The 19,023-nt window shown below is 43.7% G+C and overlaps 1 protein-coding gene across 3 annotated transcripts in view; it reads left to right on the top strand.

Annotated features, from left to right (window-relative positions):
- PCNX2 (pecanex 2) overlaps positions 1-19,023 on the top strand; it is a 304,545-nt gene that overhangs the window by 87,212 nt on the left and 198,310 nt on the right. For 2 of the 3 annotated variants that reach the window (XM_032430305.1, XM_032430304.1), the window contains exons 13-15: positions 5,359-5,530; positions 14,120-14,230; positions 15,037-15,128. In XM_032430305.1, coding sequence (XP_032286196.1) covers positions 5,359-5,530; positions 14,120-14,230; positions 15,037-15,128 — 375 coding nt within the window. The remainder of the gene's footprint in view (positions 1-5,358; positions 5,531-14,119; positions 14,231-15,036; positions 15,129-19,023) is intronic. The other variant, XM_032430306.1, reaches the window with a different exon arrangement.

The following is a 19,023-nucleotide window of genomic DNA, read 5'->3' as shown; positions in this document are numbered from 1 at the left end:
CACGGGTCTAACCAACAGTAACCACTGATGATCACCCAGAAAGCAAAGTTCAGTAGGATATCTTTTTTTTTTTTAAAGATTTTATTTATTTATTTGACAGAGAGAAACACAGCGAGAGAGGGAACACAAGCAGGGGGAGTGGGAGAGGGAGAAGCAGGCTTCCTGCAGAGCAGGGAACCCAGTGCAGGGCCCGATCCCAGGACCTTGGGATCACGACCTGAGCCGAAGGCAGACGCTTAACAACTGAGCCACCCAGGCGCCCCAGTTCAGTAGGATATCTAAGAGGCGGCAAAAAATGGGCATGTCCTGCACAGAGCCAGACTCAGGTGCCTTTTCCCGCACCTGCAGGGATTCTGAGTGGGTCTGGCTGGGGCAGCACCTGGGAATCTCCACACCCCCCCGCCGCCAGGTGATGATAATGGTGGTGATTTCAGATGCCACATGAGCAACCCTGGGGTGGTGTGCAGGTTTGGGGATTTGAATCCAGCCTTACCATGTACAAACCCAGAGATCTTGGGCAAGTTATTTCTATGTATCTCAGGTTTTTCACCTGTAAAAGAGGAAATCATGAAACAGGATTGTAAGGGGATTGAACAAGAAGATACTGTAGTCAAGTGCTCAGCATAGTACCTGGTACTATGGAAGCACTTGACAAATCTTAGCAGTTTTTTGTGGGTAAAATATGGATAATAAGAGCAACCTCAGTTGGATTTGGTAAAGAGTGAATTGGACAATATATATAATGAGGCCAGCACTGGGCCTATAATATAGTAAGTTTCCTGTTTCCTTGCTCATGGTACAAACTCCAAAGAGCAAGGGCTATAACTTGTTATGTGTTCTATTCAATCAGTTCTGGCTATTATACAGTGAAGACATTTGGTACCATTTCCTGTTATTTTAAAAATCACTGGGAATGATTTTTTTAAAAAGATTTTATTTATTTATTTGAGAGAGAGAGAGAGAGCATGAGTGGGGCAGAGGGAGAAGCAGACTCCCCGCTGAGCAGGGAGCCCGATGCGGGGCTCCATCCCAGGACCCTGAGATCATGACCTGAGCCGAAGGTAGACGCTTAACTGACTGAGCCACCCACGTGCCTGGGGAATGATTTTTGTAAATATACTTTTTATTTTAGAACAGTTTTAGATTCACAGAATATTTGGGAAGATAGTACAGAGAGTTCCCATATACCCCACACATTTATCACAACTAGTGAGCTAATATTGATACATTATTAGTAACTAAAATCCATATTTTACTCAGATTTTCTTAGTTTTAACCTAATGTTCCTTTTCTGCTTGAGGATCCAGGATACCACATTGCATTTAGTTATCGTGACAGCTTCTCAGACTTTCCTTATTTTTTGATGATCTTGACAGTTTTGGGGAGTATTATTGGTCAGGGATTTTGTAGCCCACCCCTCAGCTGGGATTTATCTGATGTCTATCTTATGATTAGACTGGGGTTGTACAACTGTGGGAGCAAGACCATAGAGGGGAAGAGCCATTTTCATCATGTCATGTTGAGGGTACATACTGTCTACGTGACTTACCACTGATCCCCTAGTGTTTATCAGAGGAATGATTTTGAATGACATACAAAAATTTTCTCAATCCTCAGTCCTAGAAATAAGAAGGTCAACTTAGTCTTTAGTGGCTCTTGATTGAAAATGAAATTATGTTTATCTCTTCAGTCGGGTATTTACTTTGCTCCAAAAAAAGTGTTCTTTAAAGCCTGCGCCACTCCAAATGGCCTTCTTTGAATTCTTATCTACTGAATTTCTGCCATGAGATAGGGGCGGAACTTAGGTCACCACCCTCCCGTCTGTCTTTTACTGCTGCGGAGGGAAGTGCTGAGGCAGTGGGCAAATGTGTAAGGTAGGTGGGGGCAGAGCGGACGGCACCTTGGCCCCCACTCTGAGGGTACTGTCTCGGGCACTTCACTGCCCCCTTGGTTGGACAACATAATCAACCCATTTGTCAAAATTCACAGACCTGAAAGCTAGCAAGTTGGCCCTGAAATACATCGTTCTGTGAAATGAAATTGTGAACTATATGAAATTATAAACTGAGCTTACAGAAACTCATTTGCCTGTGCCTTTTCAATTTTTAAAGTAGCTGGTCAGATTTCCACCGTATTTAAATAGAAGTAGCATTTTAACAGTCAGCTGACAGGAATTATTTGGCCTTTTGGTTGCTGCTTATCTCCTCTACTGCCTTCTCTGGAATGTTTTGGGTTCTCCTCTACACCCCAGGTGGGAGTCACAGACTACTCACCTGCTCAGGTTTTCCTGGGGCTCTGCTCTCTGTAGGGCAGAGGGTGCCCACCCCGCAGCGTTCCTCCTTTCGCTCCACACACAGGGGTGATTGAAACGTATCGTTAAAAACGCTCAGATGACTCTAAACGGCAGCTGAGTTGCTAATGCTAGAGTAAAAAAGAACTCATCAACAGGCACGGAGAGATGAGATCCGAGTAAACGAACCTGCACCATCGCAAGAAACTATGAAACAGCCATTCCTATGTTAGCGATGGGGGTTCAGCGTCCCTAACACAGTGTCCCAGAGCGGTGGACGGGACGTGGGGTTATGGTTCTCCCCGCTCTCCACGCTCCAGAGCTCTCTTAGGAAAAGTCAACACCCCAAAGCTATTGCTAATGCTTTCCCCCACACTCTATATTTGCTTCGCAGAATGTGTTTAAAGAATGATTATGAATGAAATTCGGTGAAGTCAGGCTGAGTCCTTGGGCCTGGGAGGCCCCAGTGGCGAATACTCTCCTCTTCCTGGTTGTTGCTGGGAGCCAGGATGTAGTGGCCAGCGCCCAGGTGCCAAATCCTTGCTCGGCCACACTGCTTCCTGCCCGGGAAGCCGGGGGCAGATTTCTTAATTTGGCAAAAACTTAAGGCATAAAACGTATGCCTCAGTTTACTCGTAGCAGAATGAGAATAATAAATACTTCTTAGCGCTGTACCGAGGATTAACCATGTGGGTAGCATGGGGCCTGGCGTGAGATAAATTCACAGCCGCCAGCAAAAATCCCGGGCCCCTGAACATGGCTGGAGGAGCAGGTGTCAGCCTCCACAGGTATGAGGGGGCCCTTTGCTGCCCTGCGGACCGAGGAAGCAGAGGACACCCGCGGGCCGAGAGCCTGGAGCTGGCACCTGCGGCCGGCTGAGATGGGCTGGTGTTCACAGCCTGGGTTTCCTCACTGCCGAGGCCCAGTGCACTCCAGATTCTCTGAGCCCCCATCTTCCTTAGAATAAACACCTTTTATTTTTTCCTTAACAAGTTTGAAGCATTCAACCAGCCTGATGTCTTGATAAGAGGAGAATTCTAATGGCCTCGTCCCTTAGCCACATGCACCCCCACTCTCCAGAGGGGGCGGTTTCTGGAGGTGTAGATAGACTCTTTCACCTCACCCTTCTGCTGCACTGCTCCCAAAGCGGGGCGGTGACCTTGTATGTGTGGCGGGGGCTGATGGGGAATCCAGCTGCACATGCGGACAGCCTCCAAGATGCCCCACAGCTGAAGCTGGGCGCGCTCCCCCGGGGTATTTTAAAGTTGAAATCACACGGGAAATAGTTGGATGAGTTGTAAAAAAAAGACTGATCAGACTTCACCTGGAGGAGCAAGTGGAATTTTCCTACTGGAAAAAAGAAACATCAGTCTCAGGGGTCTGATGGTTGATTCATATGTGAAAGAATTGGGGAGCAGGGGAATGAATATTTTTAGTAGGCGTTCTTAGGAATCAAGGAAAATAAAAGTGACATCTATGCCACACATTAGTGATATGCTTAGAATGGTTTAGGGGCCCAAAACATAGAATGGGAAGTGAAGCGAAGCTTTGGCATGATGATGAGAGCAGGTTCTTTGTCAGGGAGCCAGCCTTAAGTTTTGTCTCATAAATTACAATTACGAAGGGAGCGTTCCCCTGCCCATAAATAAACTTTGACTTGGCAGATTTAAGATGATATCACAAACTTGTTCAAGACCAGACTTTCAATTCCTAGAAAATGTATTTTTAACCTTTTAGGAAAAGGAAGAATCAGGGCAAGTGGGAGGCAGCTCTTTAATTTTATATCCTAAACGGTGTCACTTTGAGGGATGTCTCATATGTTTGTGTATTTGTATATTAAGTAGCTGTCTATACCAACCAAGTTAGTTTGCTTTTCACTTGATAAGAAATGCATTAAGATTTCACTTAGGCTTTAGTTTCAATTTTTTTTTTTTAATGCAGAAAAAGTATTCCCATACCCACTAATCTATGACCCAGTTGGATTCAAAAGGAAATTTCTGAAGAGTGCAAATATTCCTTTCAAGACTGAGTCTGGATTCAGGGCCAAACATAGCCAGTCCCCATGGACAGCCTGTGTTTTCCTTCCTATTAAAAGATGGTCTCAGAATAGGACCATTCTATTATAGAAGCAGTGGCAATTTAAATTGCATTTCTAAATATAACTATGTTCAAGGCAGTGACTTTAAATATTCACATGCGAACCCATATCACTTTAATCTTTACTTTTTATACCCAAAGTAGTTCATGAATTGCAAAGAATATTCTCCCCCTAATTCATTTTTGTTGGTTTTTTGAACTTTATGAATTGTGCTTTGGTTTGTGACATATAAATTCTTCATTGGCTTTTGCCCTGGAAAGTTTGGTGTTATATCTTTTCCTTAATTTTTCTATTTAAGGAAAAGAATAAAAATGTTTCTACTTCTCCTCATAACAATATTTTGAGGGCTAAGATGAGATCTGTTAAGTTTTTGGTCTTCCTCAAAGGAAAATGTATATAACTGGTGACTTTTTAAAAATTGGATTATTCCCCTTGTGCTACACTAAGATGTTTTATGCAATCTCTGTGGGTATAACTTTGCACCTGTATTAGCTTGCTTTTTAAGACAAGGAAATCAAAGCCCACCACTTATAATTTTGTTTCTTATTAATAGCAGGGCTCAAGTTAGACCATGTAGAGCAAATAATGGTTTATCTTCGTTTTGCCCTTGAAATGAACAATACAAATGGATGTTTCACTATTAGGGACGCATTGAATTAGATCTAGATTGTATCTAAGGGTGGTAATTAAATTTTCGGCTAAATCTTGTTGAGTCTGAGAGGCATAACATTCTTTTTTATATTCTTGTTCTTAATTGTCAGAATAAGTATCAGAGTTTTTTTTTTTCTTTTCCTGGTGTTTTGTATATACGAATTATGGAGGGAGAGGGGGGAGAATGTGATTTATGTTATAAGTTGTGTGATATGATATGATATGATATGATATGATATGATATGATGTGAATTACTGACTATGAAGCTTTTGTTAATCAAAATAATAGGTACCATTCAGAAATTGTGTTTTTTTCTAGGGACACAACCAAATCATAACATACAGCAGACCAATCTATTTTTGTGTGCTGTGTGGCCTCATTTTGCTTCTTAATACAGGGGCCAAAGCCCGGCACCCTCCCACTTACGTTGTCTATGGCCTGAAGCTCTTCTCTCCAAGGTCCCTCCAGTCAGCTAGGGACCTCTTAATAGGTGAGTGAATTTGGGGGTTGTGGGGAAGAACATAGAGGAGGGTGGATATGTCTCCCCTTTATATTCTGAATCACTAGCGGGAGAAACCTCCTTATGTGATTACTGGATGAAGAGATGTGCATTTCTCTTTTGGCTTGTACACCTTCAGAAGATGGTCTGGGAGCTGGAGCCCTACACCATCCAACAGCAGAATTATTTTAAAGGATTGTGGTATCCATGACCAAGAAGTAGTAACGTTGTAGTATCTGAAGACTGGTCACTCTGGTGCCTGGTTTGGGGCGTCAGGGGGCTCCCCAGGGTGGGGGTGGCAGCTACGGCCCCACCCGCGTGGCACAGACACTCCGACAACACCCAAGGGTGCATGGTTCTCAGTCCAGGTGGAGTCCCAGCCTGTCACTGGTCCACTTGGTGCACCTTAAGGTCTAGGCGGTGTTTCATGTAAAATGCTCTGTTTACACAGGTAACCTGCCCAGGGTCATGGTTTGGCACCTGGCTGTTTGAATTCCAGCTCTGCCACTTTGCTAGTTGTGTGACCTTGAGAAAAAATTCAACAGTAATATGGGGACAAAAATAGTACCCACTTCAGAGGTCAGTGCAAGTGAGTTAGTACATTTAAACCTATGAACCAGTGCCGGGCACCAGGTATTAGCTATTATTATTATTATTATTATTATTATTATTATTATTATGTGGCAAGGCTGCCCCAGTGTTGCCTGCAGCTCTGAAGACGTGACTGCTCTGAGAATCCTAGTCATGACATCCCAAGGTTGACATGCACGCCAACCTGTGATTGGCTGTGATCATGTTGTGCAAATGAGTTGATAAAGGGCACCAGCCGCTGGATCTACCGCTTGCCAGTTGGATATCTTACTCAAGAGGAGCTTTTCAAAGCCATAGGTCCCATATCATTCTTTCTCTGGCCCCCATGACAACTTCCTGAGCCTCTCCACTGGGACTGAGAAGGGCCCCCAGATATGGCATATCTTTGTGTTCCTTGTAGGAGAAAACCATGGTAGACATTCCACCCTCTGACTCTCCTTCCAAACCACTATCTCCCCATTCCTCTTCCTACTGTATTGGCAGCAAACTATTCACTCCCCCATATGCAGCCCCCCACAAGCCCACCTTTGTCTGTGTCCTCAATATCTCTCTTCCTATTACATCATGTGAGGGGCCGAGTAGCTTCTTAATAGCGAAGGGTCAGGCACCATGTTTAGAGAATCTCTGAGCTCAAGTAGGAAACAGAAACATATTGGGGGGAAAAAAAGAACTGATCCCATGATTAGATTCCCAGGCAGTGCTTCTTGCCCAAGAATATTTGCTTCTACCCTTTCTGATATTTTTCAGTTTACTTTTTTATATTACTTGAAGTTCCTTCAGTTGGAACACACACACACACACACTCCCATGCACACACACACCCCAAGAAAGACTTTCAGATACTTTTACCTTCTTATAAAGGAGCTCACCCATCTCCCTCCTGAGATTAGCTGCAAGGAAAGAGAGCTTGAGGAGACACAGATGCCCAGGCACAGTTGTGCATGCTGGAGACCATCCTTTCCTGCTGTCTTCTTGCAGATAGTAGTGCTGGAGTCCAGAGCTCAAGGGCCCACGAGGGTCTGGGGATTAGCAGTGGAGAGGGCAGGAAAGCATTTTGGAAAGTGTTCGAGAAACATGTGTCCATGTCAAAATGTTGCCTCTGCTCTCTGCAGTGCACGCTCAATCTTGGGTACCCCATGACCATCTTTTCCCAGGTTCTCGAGCATGGGTTAGTGTTCCTAGACCTGGAGCCCTGACTACCTTGGCGCCTCCTCATCTCATCCTCATGCCTCATGTTCCTGTTCTGTGGCACCCCTGACCCCTTTGACCAAGCTAGTTGATGGCCCATTTCCCCTAAGCTTGGCCCCATCTTCTGTCCCCCCATAACCCATACTTTCCATAGCGCCAGACCCATTTCATAGTGGTCTGCTTCACTTGTGATTGTTTGACTAATGTCTGTGCCCTCGCTAGCCTGTGTCCTGCTGGGTAAGTGCAAGGCAGAACCCAAGCCTCCTTTCTCATACCAAATCCCTGGCACCCCGTGCTGTGTCTGGTAAATATAGGCACTGAAGAAATGTTTGTTGAGTGGATGAACTGTGAACACTAGTGTGCTTTAAGTATTAAGGAAATTAATGTATGGGTGAACTTTTGGAATACTCATTCATAGATCAGGGAAAGCTCACCATCATTCTCAGACTGTTCACCTCGGCCCTTACAGTAAGTAGGGACCTAATACACACCTATTGATGATTTGGAGAACAAGGAAGAAAAGCATGACATACATTCCATTTAGAAATTGTTTTTCTGTACACGGGTGTCTTTCATTTCTCTTTTTCTTTAATTTGCTACTATAAATGAGCCAATGCCACTGAATACATATAGTTATCTTGGCATAGCAGATTTGCCGTGGCATCAGAAGGTGAAATGTTATTAGGGCTCAAAAAGTAAGACCTTAATGTACTCGGTAAAAGCCCGAGGTCTTGCTTTTAGCAGAAACCCTTGTTCTAAAATAAGCTACTGGCTGTGTGTATTCTCATTTTATTTTTTTCGAACCAATTCCATGGAGGAGTGGAGATGGGGCGGGGAATATGGCCTTCCTTATCTTTCTATCTGGAATTCCCTTTTCCTCATTAAAGCTTTTCTTTAAGAGATATTTTTGTCTGCTTGTCAACGGTAACAAGTAAAAATAGTGATAAATAATCTAGCAAGCCAACTAAATGACTTCTGGGATAAAGAAAAATGGAAAAAGAGAACAATAGCAATCCCCATGGAGTGAATGTGTTAAACACACTAATTTGCACTGAGCAGGAAAAGACTGTGGAAAAAATTTAGACCAATTAGGAATGGGAGGAAGGCCATAGAGGTGTATACTGATTTTCTGACTTGATGAGGGAAAAGCAAGGGCAACTCAAAGTCATTCATTCTTCTTTGTGAAGCCTTTCTACCTTCTGTCCCTCACTACCAAGGGATCTGAGTGTATATAGCTGCTGCCATTGTTAGGTTCAGAAACTAACAAGGAGAGAAGAAAAAATGAGGAGAGAACAGAAGGGTATTGGGATGAAGAAGTAGTGTAGGTTTCCTATAGCCGCCATAACAAAGTAATGCTAATGGGTGGCTGAGAACATCGGAGATTTATTGTCTCATAGTTCTGGAGGCCAGGAGTTTAAAATCTCTAAAGACACAAGGGAAGGACTTCTCCGGGCCTCGCTCCTTGGCTCGTAGATGGCCTTGTCCCTATGTCTGTCCACATCATCTTCCCTCTGTGTGTGTGTGTCTGGCTCTATGTCCAAATTCCCCCTTTTTATAAGGACATCAGGCATATTAGATCAGGGCCCACCCTAATGACCTCATTGTAACTTGATCATGAGCCAAGACCCTATTACCAAGTGAGGTCACGTTTACAGGTACTGTTTTGGAGGGACATGATTCAATCCTTTTAACAAGGAGCATTTAAGAAAAAGGACAAGAGAGAAGCAGGAACTAAGCACACTTGACCTTGTTTCCCATCATGTGGTCAAAGGTGCTATGTGCCTCTCATGCTGTGATCCTCCTCTGGCTGGTGCTGGGGGGTGTGAAATGTTTGTTAAAGTTGTGCCTTACTGCTGATATTTCTGGTACCTGTTGCCACTCCTGCTTTCCGCGCAACACCATCAACCTGAGGTGGATGTGAGGGAGACGAGGCAGCAGAGGAAGGGGGCAGGAAAGGAGCAGGGAGTATCCGTGGGTGCTGCTTTGGGCCTGAGCTGACCCTGCCCCCTCTGCCTGCCAGGGCAGAAGGGGCCGAATGTGAGCCAGTGGTGGGAGATGATCCAGGTGGAAATCGGGTAGGTGGGAAAGGTGGAGAAGCTCCTCATCCTATTTAAGGCGAGGAGAGGAGCATCTGAAAGGCGAGCATCTCAGTCAGATAACAGAACAACAGAAGAAGGTGGGATGTACGCTGACAGGAGGTGGGGAACTTGGGGGCCAAACGTGGGGACATAAGATAAAGTCAGTGGCAGGGACTTGTTGATTTTATAGGGGGGGGGCGGGGAGGGGAATTAAAGACATAGAAACACTGAGGGTAGTATTCTTACATAATTTTTCCTTGTAAGACCCCTCCTATATATTCAAAATACTCCTGTGGGCACTTCTTTTTCATTAAAAGGCACAAAATTTTGTCTTTATTTCTGGGAGTAAGGAGAAGAGACCTCTGAATCAGTCCTCCTTAGCTTGCTCAGTCAGAGATGGTGACCTCTGGGTTGGAATTTTTATTTATTTATTTGTTTGTTTGTTTGTTTATTTCTTTATTTATTTTTATTATGTTATGTTAGTCACCATACAGTACATCATTAGTTTTTGGTGTAGTGTTCCATGATTCATAGTTTTGTATAACACCCAGTGCTGAATGCAATACATGTCCCCCTTAATACCCATCACCTGGCTAACCCATCCCCCCACCTCCTCCCCTCTAGAACCCTCAGTTTTTTCCTCAGAGTCCATAGTCTCTCATGGGTCATCTCCTCCTCTGATTCTGCCCCTCTTCATTTTTCCCTTCCTTCTCCCTAATGTCCTCCATGCTATTCCTTATGTTCCACAAATAAGTGAAACCATATGATAATTGACTTTCTCTGCTTGGCTTATTTCACTTAGCATAATCTCCTCCAGTCCCATCCATGTTGATGTAAAAGTTGGGTATTCATCCTTTCTGATGGCTGAGTAATATTCCATTGTATATATGGACCACATCTTCTTTATCCATTCGTCTGTTGAAGGGCATCTCGGCTCTTTCCACAGTTGGGCTATTGCAGACATTGCTGCTATGAACATTGGGGTGCATATGGCCCTTCTTTTCACTACATCTGTGTCTTTGGGGTAAATACCCAGTAGCGCAATTGCTGGGTCATACAGTAGTTCTATTTTTAATTTTCTGAGGCACCTCCACACTGTTTTCCAAAGTGGCTGTATCAACTTGCATTCCCACCAACAGTGTAAGAGGGTTCCCCTTTCTCCACAACCTCTCCAACATTTGTTGTTTCTTTCCCTGTCCATTTTTGCCATTCTAACTGGTGTAAGGTGGTATCTCAATGTGGTTTTGATTTGAATTTCCCTGATGGCTAATGATGATGAACATTTTTTCATTTGTATGGCTGGAATTTTTAATACTTTCCACCAGCGTAACTTCAGTGAAAGTCTACAAAAGGGGCCCGGCTTTGTAATTATCCCACAGATGAGGAAGCCAAGAGGTCTTCAGTTCTTAGTGTCGTATTTCAAAAGGAGCATGAGCAAATCTGGAGTGTGCCCCGAGGAACATAGCCACCGGGGCTGCACTGCATCTGGAGTTGGGGCAAAAGAGTGGGATGTCCATGCGGTGGCGGTTCTCTGTCGTAGCGGTAATAACTAGTCCCGGCCCATGGCAGGTGCATTATGGCTCACTGCAAGATAGGCCTGTAAAATGGTTTGGGTTAGAGCTGTCCAGTGGTAGCATGGGCTTTGCCTAGTGAAGCACGGAGGTCCTGACTTGGAAGGGGCTCAGGCAGGAAGAGGTGGTTGGCTGTCCATTGTAGAAGGCACTGCATGGGTCCTTCTTAGATCCGAGAGTTTTATGTTTTATGTTTGTGCATAGGACCGTGACCCCCAACCTACAACAATGCAGCTTCAAAAATGCTACCCTTAGAGATAGGTGGAGGTTTGGGGACTACTTACTGGAATGTACCCCTCTCCTCTGCCCAGAGAGACCTCACATTTGTCTTCTCTATGTGTCTTCTCTAAAGACTGTTTCTGGGGCTCGATATAGTCCACAGGCAGGATAATTAGTTAACACCAGATACAGCATGTTGGAGACACACAATGTATATATTCCCATCAACTCCTTAGGTTTCAGTTTTATTCCCATGTTATTTTAATTCTGCTTGTTTTCACCCCAAAGCTGCAACGGCAATAGTCATGGGATAGAATAGTAACGAATATCATTATTCACATTTAAAAAAAGAAACAAGCAAGTTATAATGTTTTTATTTGTAAATGTTGCTTGTAAAGAAATGGAACAGTACCAGAAGTTTCTGCATTTATGGTAATTATTAGGGAAAACGAAGAGTAGCAGTGAGAGAAAATTATACACCCTCTCAGTGGTATGCTAAGAAAAAAAAATCTTTGTTCACAGGCAAAATTGCCGACAACCACAGGGACTATTTTTTTTTTTAACTTTTGGAAGAAGGTCAAAATGACCTCAGCAACTTCAAGTGTGATTTTCTAATTGCCCTACTAACGCAGGAAGCGTTTCGCTGCTTTTTTATTCACGTGATCTGCAGCCTGACAGATGAGATGCGTGGCCTCCGTCTCACTCTCCTTCCACCTCCCTGGCTTCGGTTTTAAAGCCTAGAGATCTCCTTCTCTAATACATCCTGGAGAGGAGCTAGATCCTGGGCTCCACGGTGACTGTTGCCTTCTACTGTAGTTGCAGGGAGCTCCCGTACTGCGAGCCTCTCACCATCGGATCGTCCTTGAGCCATGATTCACTGGCTCTGATTCTTTGCGCTTCCATAGCTGGGGTTTCATTACCTAATGTATTTCTTACAGAGAACGCTTCCTTACCTCTGCTTTGCTGAGCAGTTTCCAATATTCAGCTGCCTTTAATTTTATTTTACATCCATACTTTTCCCTGGAGTTCTTCATTCTTGGTGTCATTTTTGCCACATGCACACAGCTCTTGAGAACGTGAACCAATGCAACCTCAAAGCGTCTTCTGTGCACCCCTACCCTGGCCATGAGTACTCCACAGTATAGTGCAGCATGTCATCTTTCCTGCTGGGTCTGAGTCTCAAAGTTGAGAGAAGAAGTACTAGTCAGTCTGCTTGAAATTATATGGGAATAAAATTTTGATGCTCCTGTGTTCTATAATTAAATTTCTATTTATTTCTTTTTATAAAATATTTATTTATTTATTTTAGGGAAAGAGAGAGAGCCAGGGGGTAGGGGCAGAGGGAGAGAAGGAGAGAGAATCCCAAAGCAGACTCCTTGCTGAGTGCGGAGCCCCACATGGGGCTTGATCCCAGGATCTTGAGATCATGACCTGAGCCGAAACCAAGAGTCGGCCGCCCAAACCACTGAGACAACCAAGTGCTCCAAATTTCTATTTATTTCTTACATCTTTCCCCTATCTCTGATTTCCATTCACAAAACCTGAAAAAAAGAAATTGTGTCCTATTATGTCCAGCAGATCAGTATTTGTATCTTATTGCCTACTTTGATTGAAAAGCGGATTCCTCACAGATGCTCTAGGTTATTAAAATATCGTTGAAATCTTGCCACAGAAAACATTACAGCAAAATCACCATGTGTATCAAAATATGGCTCCAACCCCAAGAGAGTTGGAACAGGTCCTTGGTATTGTTGTGGAAGGGTTTGTCCCATACTTATTTTCAAGCGACTATTAGCAGGAGCATGGGACATATGAAGACTCTCGTTTCTACAATTGCACGATGAAAAGTTTGCATTTCTGATTTTTCAGAAATAGCTGAACCCCTCCCCGCACCCCCATCCTCCCCACTCCCACTGTCGACTGTGGCCTATGTACAGTGTTAGCACACAATTCCAAAGTTCAGGCATATGGGATTTCAAATCAAATTTCCTTAGTTTTATTAGGGCTTACCAGGATCAAACTTCATTGACATTCTCCTCAATAAACTGAGACAGAAGACAGATGTGTTACAGCAGAAGGAATGGCAGTTTCTGGGTTTCTATGAAATCCAACTTACATAGACTTGAGGGAGAGAGGGACAGGGACAGAGCTGTAAAATGCAGCTCTAGCACATTCAATTTCCTCTAACAAATGATCTCTGAAACGTCGAATCCTGGCATGTGGACGTCTTATCGAGTTGCACTGTTCCAAATTTTGGGAGGGGGCACAGTCTTCCTCTGGTCAGGCAGGGTTGCCTTCATGTCCCAGATGCTCCGGTCCCAGGAAGTCAGGCCCTTCACTGTCCCACTGTCACTGTGTGTGGTTTCCTAATCACCACCCTCCCCTGTTCGCCTACAAACCTGGAGTTCCCACTGAACTTGAATTTGCAGGCAGCGTTCAGGTGTGGCGACTCTCAGCACCTCAAGTGCTCCTGCTGACAGAAGCACAAAATGAGGAGCCCCTGGCTCCCATTTTTACACCCCCCACCCCCGTGCAGGGAGAGACCTGCGTACCTATTGCCTTTAGCTTTACCTGTTCCTGGAGTTTCCCAGTTTCTTCCCCCCACCCTCATGCCCCTCAAGTGCAAGCCCACTCTTGCACACTGTGGACTGGTCCACTGTCTCCCTCACCATCTGAGGTCTCTGCTCAGTCCTGGGCTCGCCTGTGTTCTTTGCCTGGGCCTCTTCCTCAGACGCAGCCCCTTGTTACTTCCAACGGCACATTTCCACTTGGCCCGCAGGCCTTCCTCCTGTGGGTGCGAGGAGTCCAGTATTGCCTCCAGGATGCGGGCAGGGGGGCGGCTGAGAGCTGGAAGGGGAGCAGGCAGGATTGCCTCGGGGACCTGGGGACCAGCAGCTGCACACTTACTGTCCATTTTGTCTGTTCACTTCCAGTATTTTTATATTGCTTCCCTGCAATCTCCCTCCTCGGGCTCTTCCCGCAGATCAACACTTTCTGCATTTATCTTTTGGAACAAATTGACATGCTATTTTTTGGAGGTTCTGGTAAGTCGTCTACATCCTACTCTTCCTGTAAAGGAGTCTAAAGTTTTGATAAGGGCTGAATGGAATGAGAGTCTGGACAGCTCGGTTTTCTTTGTCCTGAACACTGAGCTATTTCTTGTGTGCACCTGGACAGACAGGGGACCCTGGTCTCCCCGCTCTGTGGACCCTCCCTTGTCATAGCACCTTAGATTCCCACCATGGTGGCTAAAACCTCACCTAATCCTTACCTGCAGACTTTGTGCAGATTGCTTAACTGTAAAGTTTACTCTTCTCTAAATGGAAATAAACACACGGATCTCACAGAGTCGCTATAAGAATGAAATGAAATTGTACATAAAGAGCTACAGCATAGCTGGTGATCCGGTACTGTCCCTGTCTCATCACACACACACACACACACACACACACACACACCGAGCACTGCTTGTTTGTTAGATCGCTCTCTCTCTGTCTAGCCCCCCTTTCTTCTGCGGGAACCTTCATCTGTGATGTTTATTTCGGCCAGCAACTCTCAACTGAAAGCAAGGAGGTCTCCCTCCCTCCACGCTGGAGATGTTCACACAGTCTTCTAAGAATATTGCCAAAAATTCCTTTTCAATGCTTTTCTCCAGAAGTTTTAGTAAATGGTCAGTCTCTCTCTCTCTCTTTTTTTTTTTTTCTTGTATTAAGTCATCCAGTGCTTTTGACTGATCCCATGGAGGTATTCTTTGCCCCTTTGGCAGGCATTTTGCACTCGAAAGCTACAACCTTGTCTTTGCACTTTCTTCCGTGTATTGATTGTGAGACTCTTGGTGTTTGTGTTGCAGCTGTTTGTGGGATGACATCGGCTATTTACAGCGTGGCCCGGAGTGCCGCGGCCACTGGCCTGCTCCACGCATTCTGCTTCAGCGCCGTGAAGGTAGGTGTGAGGCCCGAGGGCCTTCTCCCTTCTCCTTGCATCCATTAAATCAACTGGTGGTTTAAGTGAACAGATATTTTCCTCTAATTACAAAAGAAATGGGATCTGAGCGCATCAGGAAGAGCAGGGCCTGGTGGGTGGTGCCTCGGTGGTATTGGAAGACCCCTTAAGCTATCTGATTTGCCAGGGAGCACTGGCCCCCCTCCACACGTGTCTCTCGGCATCATTACTGACCCTGCAGGGGCCTCTGCTGAGCACGGTGGTCAACAGGACCTGTGTGTTTACCTTCTCTGCTTTCTGGAATGTCGCTCAAAAGATGGGAAAGAGATAAAATTGCCTGAAGCTTCGCGGACAGAGAACAGGAGAGGATATGATAGCAACAAAATTTTAAAATCTAGAAAACAGATGGCCCGTCGATTTATCCAGATGGAGAAAGTTGAAGCTTAGGCTGGCAGCAGGGGGGGCCCGAGAGGATGAAAAAACAAGATGGGTGTTAACTTTGGGAAAACACAAAAGTTGTGTCCGAAAAGAAGGGTAACGATTGTGCACGTGTGGCCCAGCTGTGAGTAACAGTTTGCATTTATGGTGCTCTGAATAACGCTTACATCTGTAATGGAAGAACAGGGGAGTGTGTGGCTGTGGGTGTGTGTTTGTGTGTGAGTGTGTGTGAGTGTGAGCGTGGGGACCATCTTAATCTTGTCTTCTGTACTGGCAAGTCGGCAAATAATATCTAAAATTGGAAAAAGTCAAGAAATAACAAACAAGCACGTTACTTGGAAATAGGGAGGGTCATAGGTGCAGAAGAAATAGCTGGAAGGCATTGCCTTCAGGAAGCAGGCCTTTGGGCCATGAGGTGCTGTAGGCAGGGGACACTCCTGCTCCTTTTCAGTGTCATAGTACTGTAGAGTTTCCGTAATGTCTGAAGGTAGTAACACCCATAATGTTGTCAGGGGCATCTCCATTCGGGAAAAACGTCAGTTAATATTACACATATTTCTTGAGTTGATGAACATCCTACATTTACTGTTTTAAACAACAGATACCTCTTTGATAAAATAAAAATCAAACATAAAAAAAGCAAATAAAAATAAGGCATGTTCCAAAGGGTTTTTCATATCTATCCAACGACACTTCTTAGCTAACTTCTTAAAAAGAGTTCCTTAAAATCCTATTAAACGCATGGTTGTGGGTGGCAGGAAGATAATTGTTTCCCATTGTGCAAAGGAAGGAGTGCAATATGATTGTCTCCCAGGGCATTCCCACGGAATCTCTCTGTGATCATCCACAGCGTGATTTCCTCCTTCACTCCTTCCATCCTTTGCATGTAGATGTTTTCTTTTGGAGAAAGAAAGGGGGAGGAAGATGAAGATTCCCTCTTCTAATACACAAAGGTAATTTAGGTGCTGTTGGTGACCCTGTCGCCACATTTATCCTATCGTGCAGAACAACAGTTACATAACGAATCGATGTTCTTTTTTTTGCATGCATTTCTTTATTCTGTCACAGGACCCCAGGTATTTTATTCAGGAAAAGTACTTGGGTAGTTCTTTTCTGAGTCCTTGCACTTCTGAGGACCTCTTTCTACTGCCTTTTGGTAAAACAGCTGCGTATAAAATTTTGGGGTCACAAGCTCTTACTTGCAGGGCCCCTTGTATAGTACTTACTCTGTTGTGTTTCAGTGTTTGTTTACATATTTATTTTTCATCCCCTTTTCATTTTTTTACTTTAAAATTTTTTAAAGATAGAAGTATTTTTGAAGGTTTTTTTGTTTTGTTTTAGTTTAATTCCAGTTAGTTAACATACACTGTTATATTAGTTTCAGCTGTACGAGACAGTGATTCAACACTTCCATACAACACCTGGTGCTCATTATAACAGGTGCACTCCTTAATCCCCAGCACCTGTTTCACCCATCCCCCCCCACCCACCTGCTCTCTAGTAACCATCAGTGTGTTCTCTATAGTTAGGAGTCTGTTTCTTGGTTTATCTCTCTCTCTTTCTCTTTTTCCCTTTGCTTATTTGTTTTGTTTCTTAAATTCCATATATGAGTGACTTATTTCCCTTAGCATTATACTCCTAGCTCCATCCATGTCATTGCAAATGGCAAGATTTCATTCTTTCTATGGCTGAATAACATTCCATCATGTGTAAATACCACATTTTCTATAAACATTTGTTTATAGGTATTAGTGTGGATATGTGTTTTTATTATACATAGTAAATACCTAGGAGTGGTATTGATGGGTCAAATGGTTAGTTAATATTTAGCTTTTTAAGAAACTGCCAAACTGTTCTCCAAAGTGTGCCATTTTTGATCCCCTCATAATCTTTGAGATTTCCAAGTGTTCCAGATTCTTTCTAGCACTTAATATTTTAATAGTTCTTAAAAATAGTACTCCTTCTAGTATGAACTAGTGTCTAATTGTAGTTATAATTTGCATTTCTCTAATAATGAGTGCTGTTGAGTAGGCTTCATATGCTCGCTTGCTGCTTGTGTTATCTTCATTGGTGAAAAATATGTTAAAGTCTTTTGCCCATTAAAAAATTGCATTACATGTTCTTATTGAGATATAAGAATTTTTTACATGTTCTGAATGCAAGTCCTTTATCAAATATATATGCACATATATTTTTTTCTAGTTCTTGGCTCATCTATCCATTTCATTAACAGCATTTTTCAAAGAGCACAAGTGTTTAATTATAAGGAAATCCAATTTGTCAATTATTTATTTTATGGTTTGTACTTTTTATGTCCTATCTAAAAAATATTTACCTAACACAAGGTCACAAATATTTTTTCCTAGAAGTTTGATAGTTGTAGCTCTTACGTTTAGATCTGTGATCCAGTTTGAGTTGATTTTTATGTATGATATGAGGTAAAGATTGAGATTCACTAGCACAACTGTTGAAAAGACTCACCTTTCCCCATTGAATTACCTTGGAACCTTTGTGAAAAAGTAATTACCGGCTTCTAGTTTCTGGTCCAGTATGTAAGGAGTTTAGAAGTTGTAACTCCATCCTAACAATAAGTAAATAGCTGAACAAACTAAAAAACCAACAACTCTTTTTAAATCCATCAGAGAAGGCAAGAAGCAAGCAAATTGCTGCTTCCAAAATTGGAAAGACGGACAGGTAGATGCAGGGAATCACATCCCACTGGAACCGGAACCCAGGAGCAGAAACCTCTGTGGGAATGAGTCCCGGGGCAAGAAAACCTGAACTGTCATCGAGGAATTGCTGAAAGCTCAGTGTGGGCAAGTCTGTGAGTTAATATCTCCAGGGGGGACCCAGTCATCAGAGAGAGCCCACACTTCTGTGGGTTTTACCTCCAGGAGCTTGAACAGGTTCTCCCAGTGAATATCAGAGAAAAGTCCCCTCATGCTTTCAGCAGGTGGAGGGTAAGAGGAAACATTTTGAAATATATGAGAGCATTAGTCTCTTCTTCTTAACAAGGCCTGCCCTCAAGATTTCACCACAGCCTGAACTACTCAGATTTTTTCAGAGCCTAACTGACTTGGAGGAAGGGAAATGCCAAACTCCAGTTGGCTCTAGCCTTCCATGTAGGCAAAAGGAAATACCAACTCCAATCCAACCCATTCTGGCCATTCTGTCCCACCTAAGATGGGGACGGGATTCAGAAACATGAAGTTCATGGTCCAGAGGCACAGGGTCACTAAAAGACTAAGAAGTGATCATAGGACTATAAAATACTTCTCCCCATACACCTTAACACCACATCAGTAAAGGCTGGTTTACCACAGTTCCTTTTACCCAGTAGTAAAAAATTACGAAGCATACTAAAGGCATAAAACACAGTTTGAAGGGATAGAACAAGCATCAGAATCAGATTTAGATATGGCAGGGATGTTGGAATTATCAGATTGGAAATTTAAAA

Source organism: Phoca vitulina, unplaced genomic scaffold, assembly GCF_004348235.1.
Source record: "Phoca vitulina isolate PV1807 unplaced genomic scaffold, GSC_HSeal_1.0 scaffold43, whole genome shotgun sequence".
Classification (NCBI taxonomy): domain Eukaryota; kingdom Metazoa; phylum Chordata; class Mammalia; order Carnivora; family Phocidae; genus Phoca; species Phoca vitulina.
Note: the sequence above shows the minus strand (reverse complement) of the source record. Positions and strands in the feature narration are given on the sequence as shown.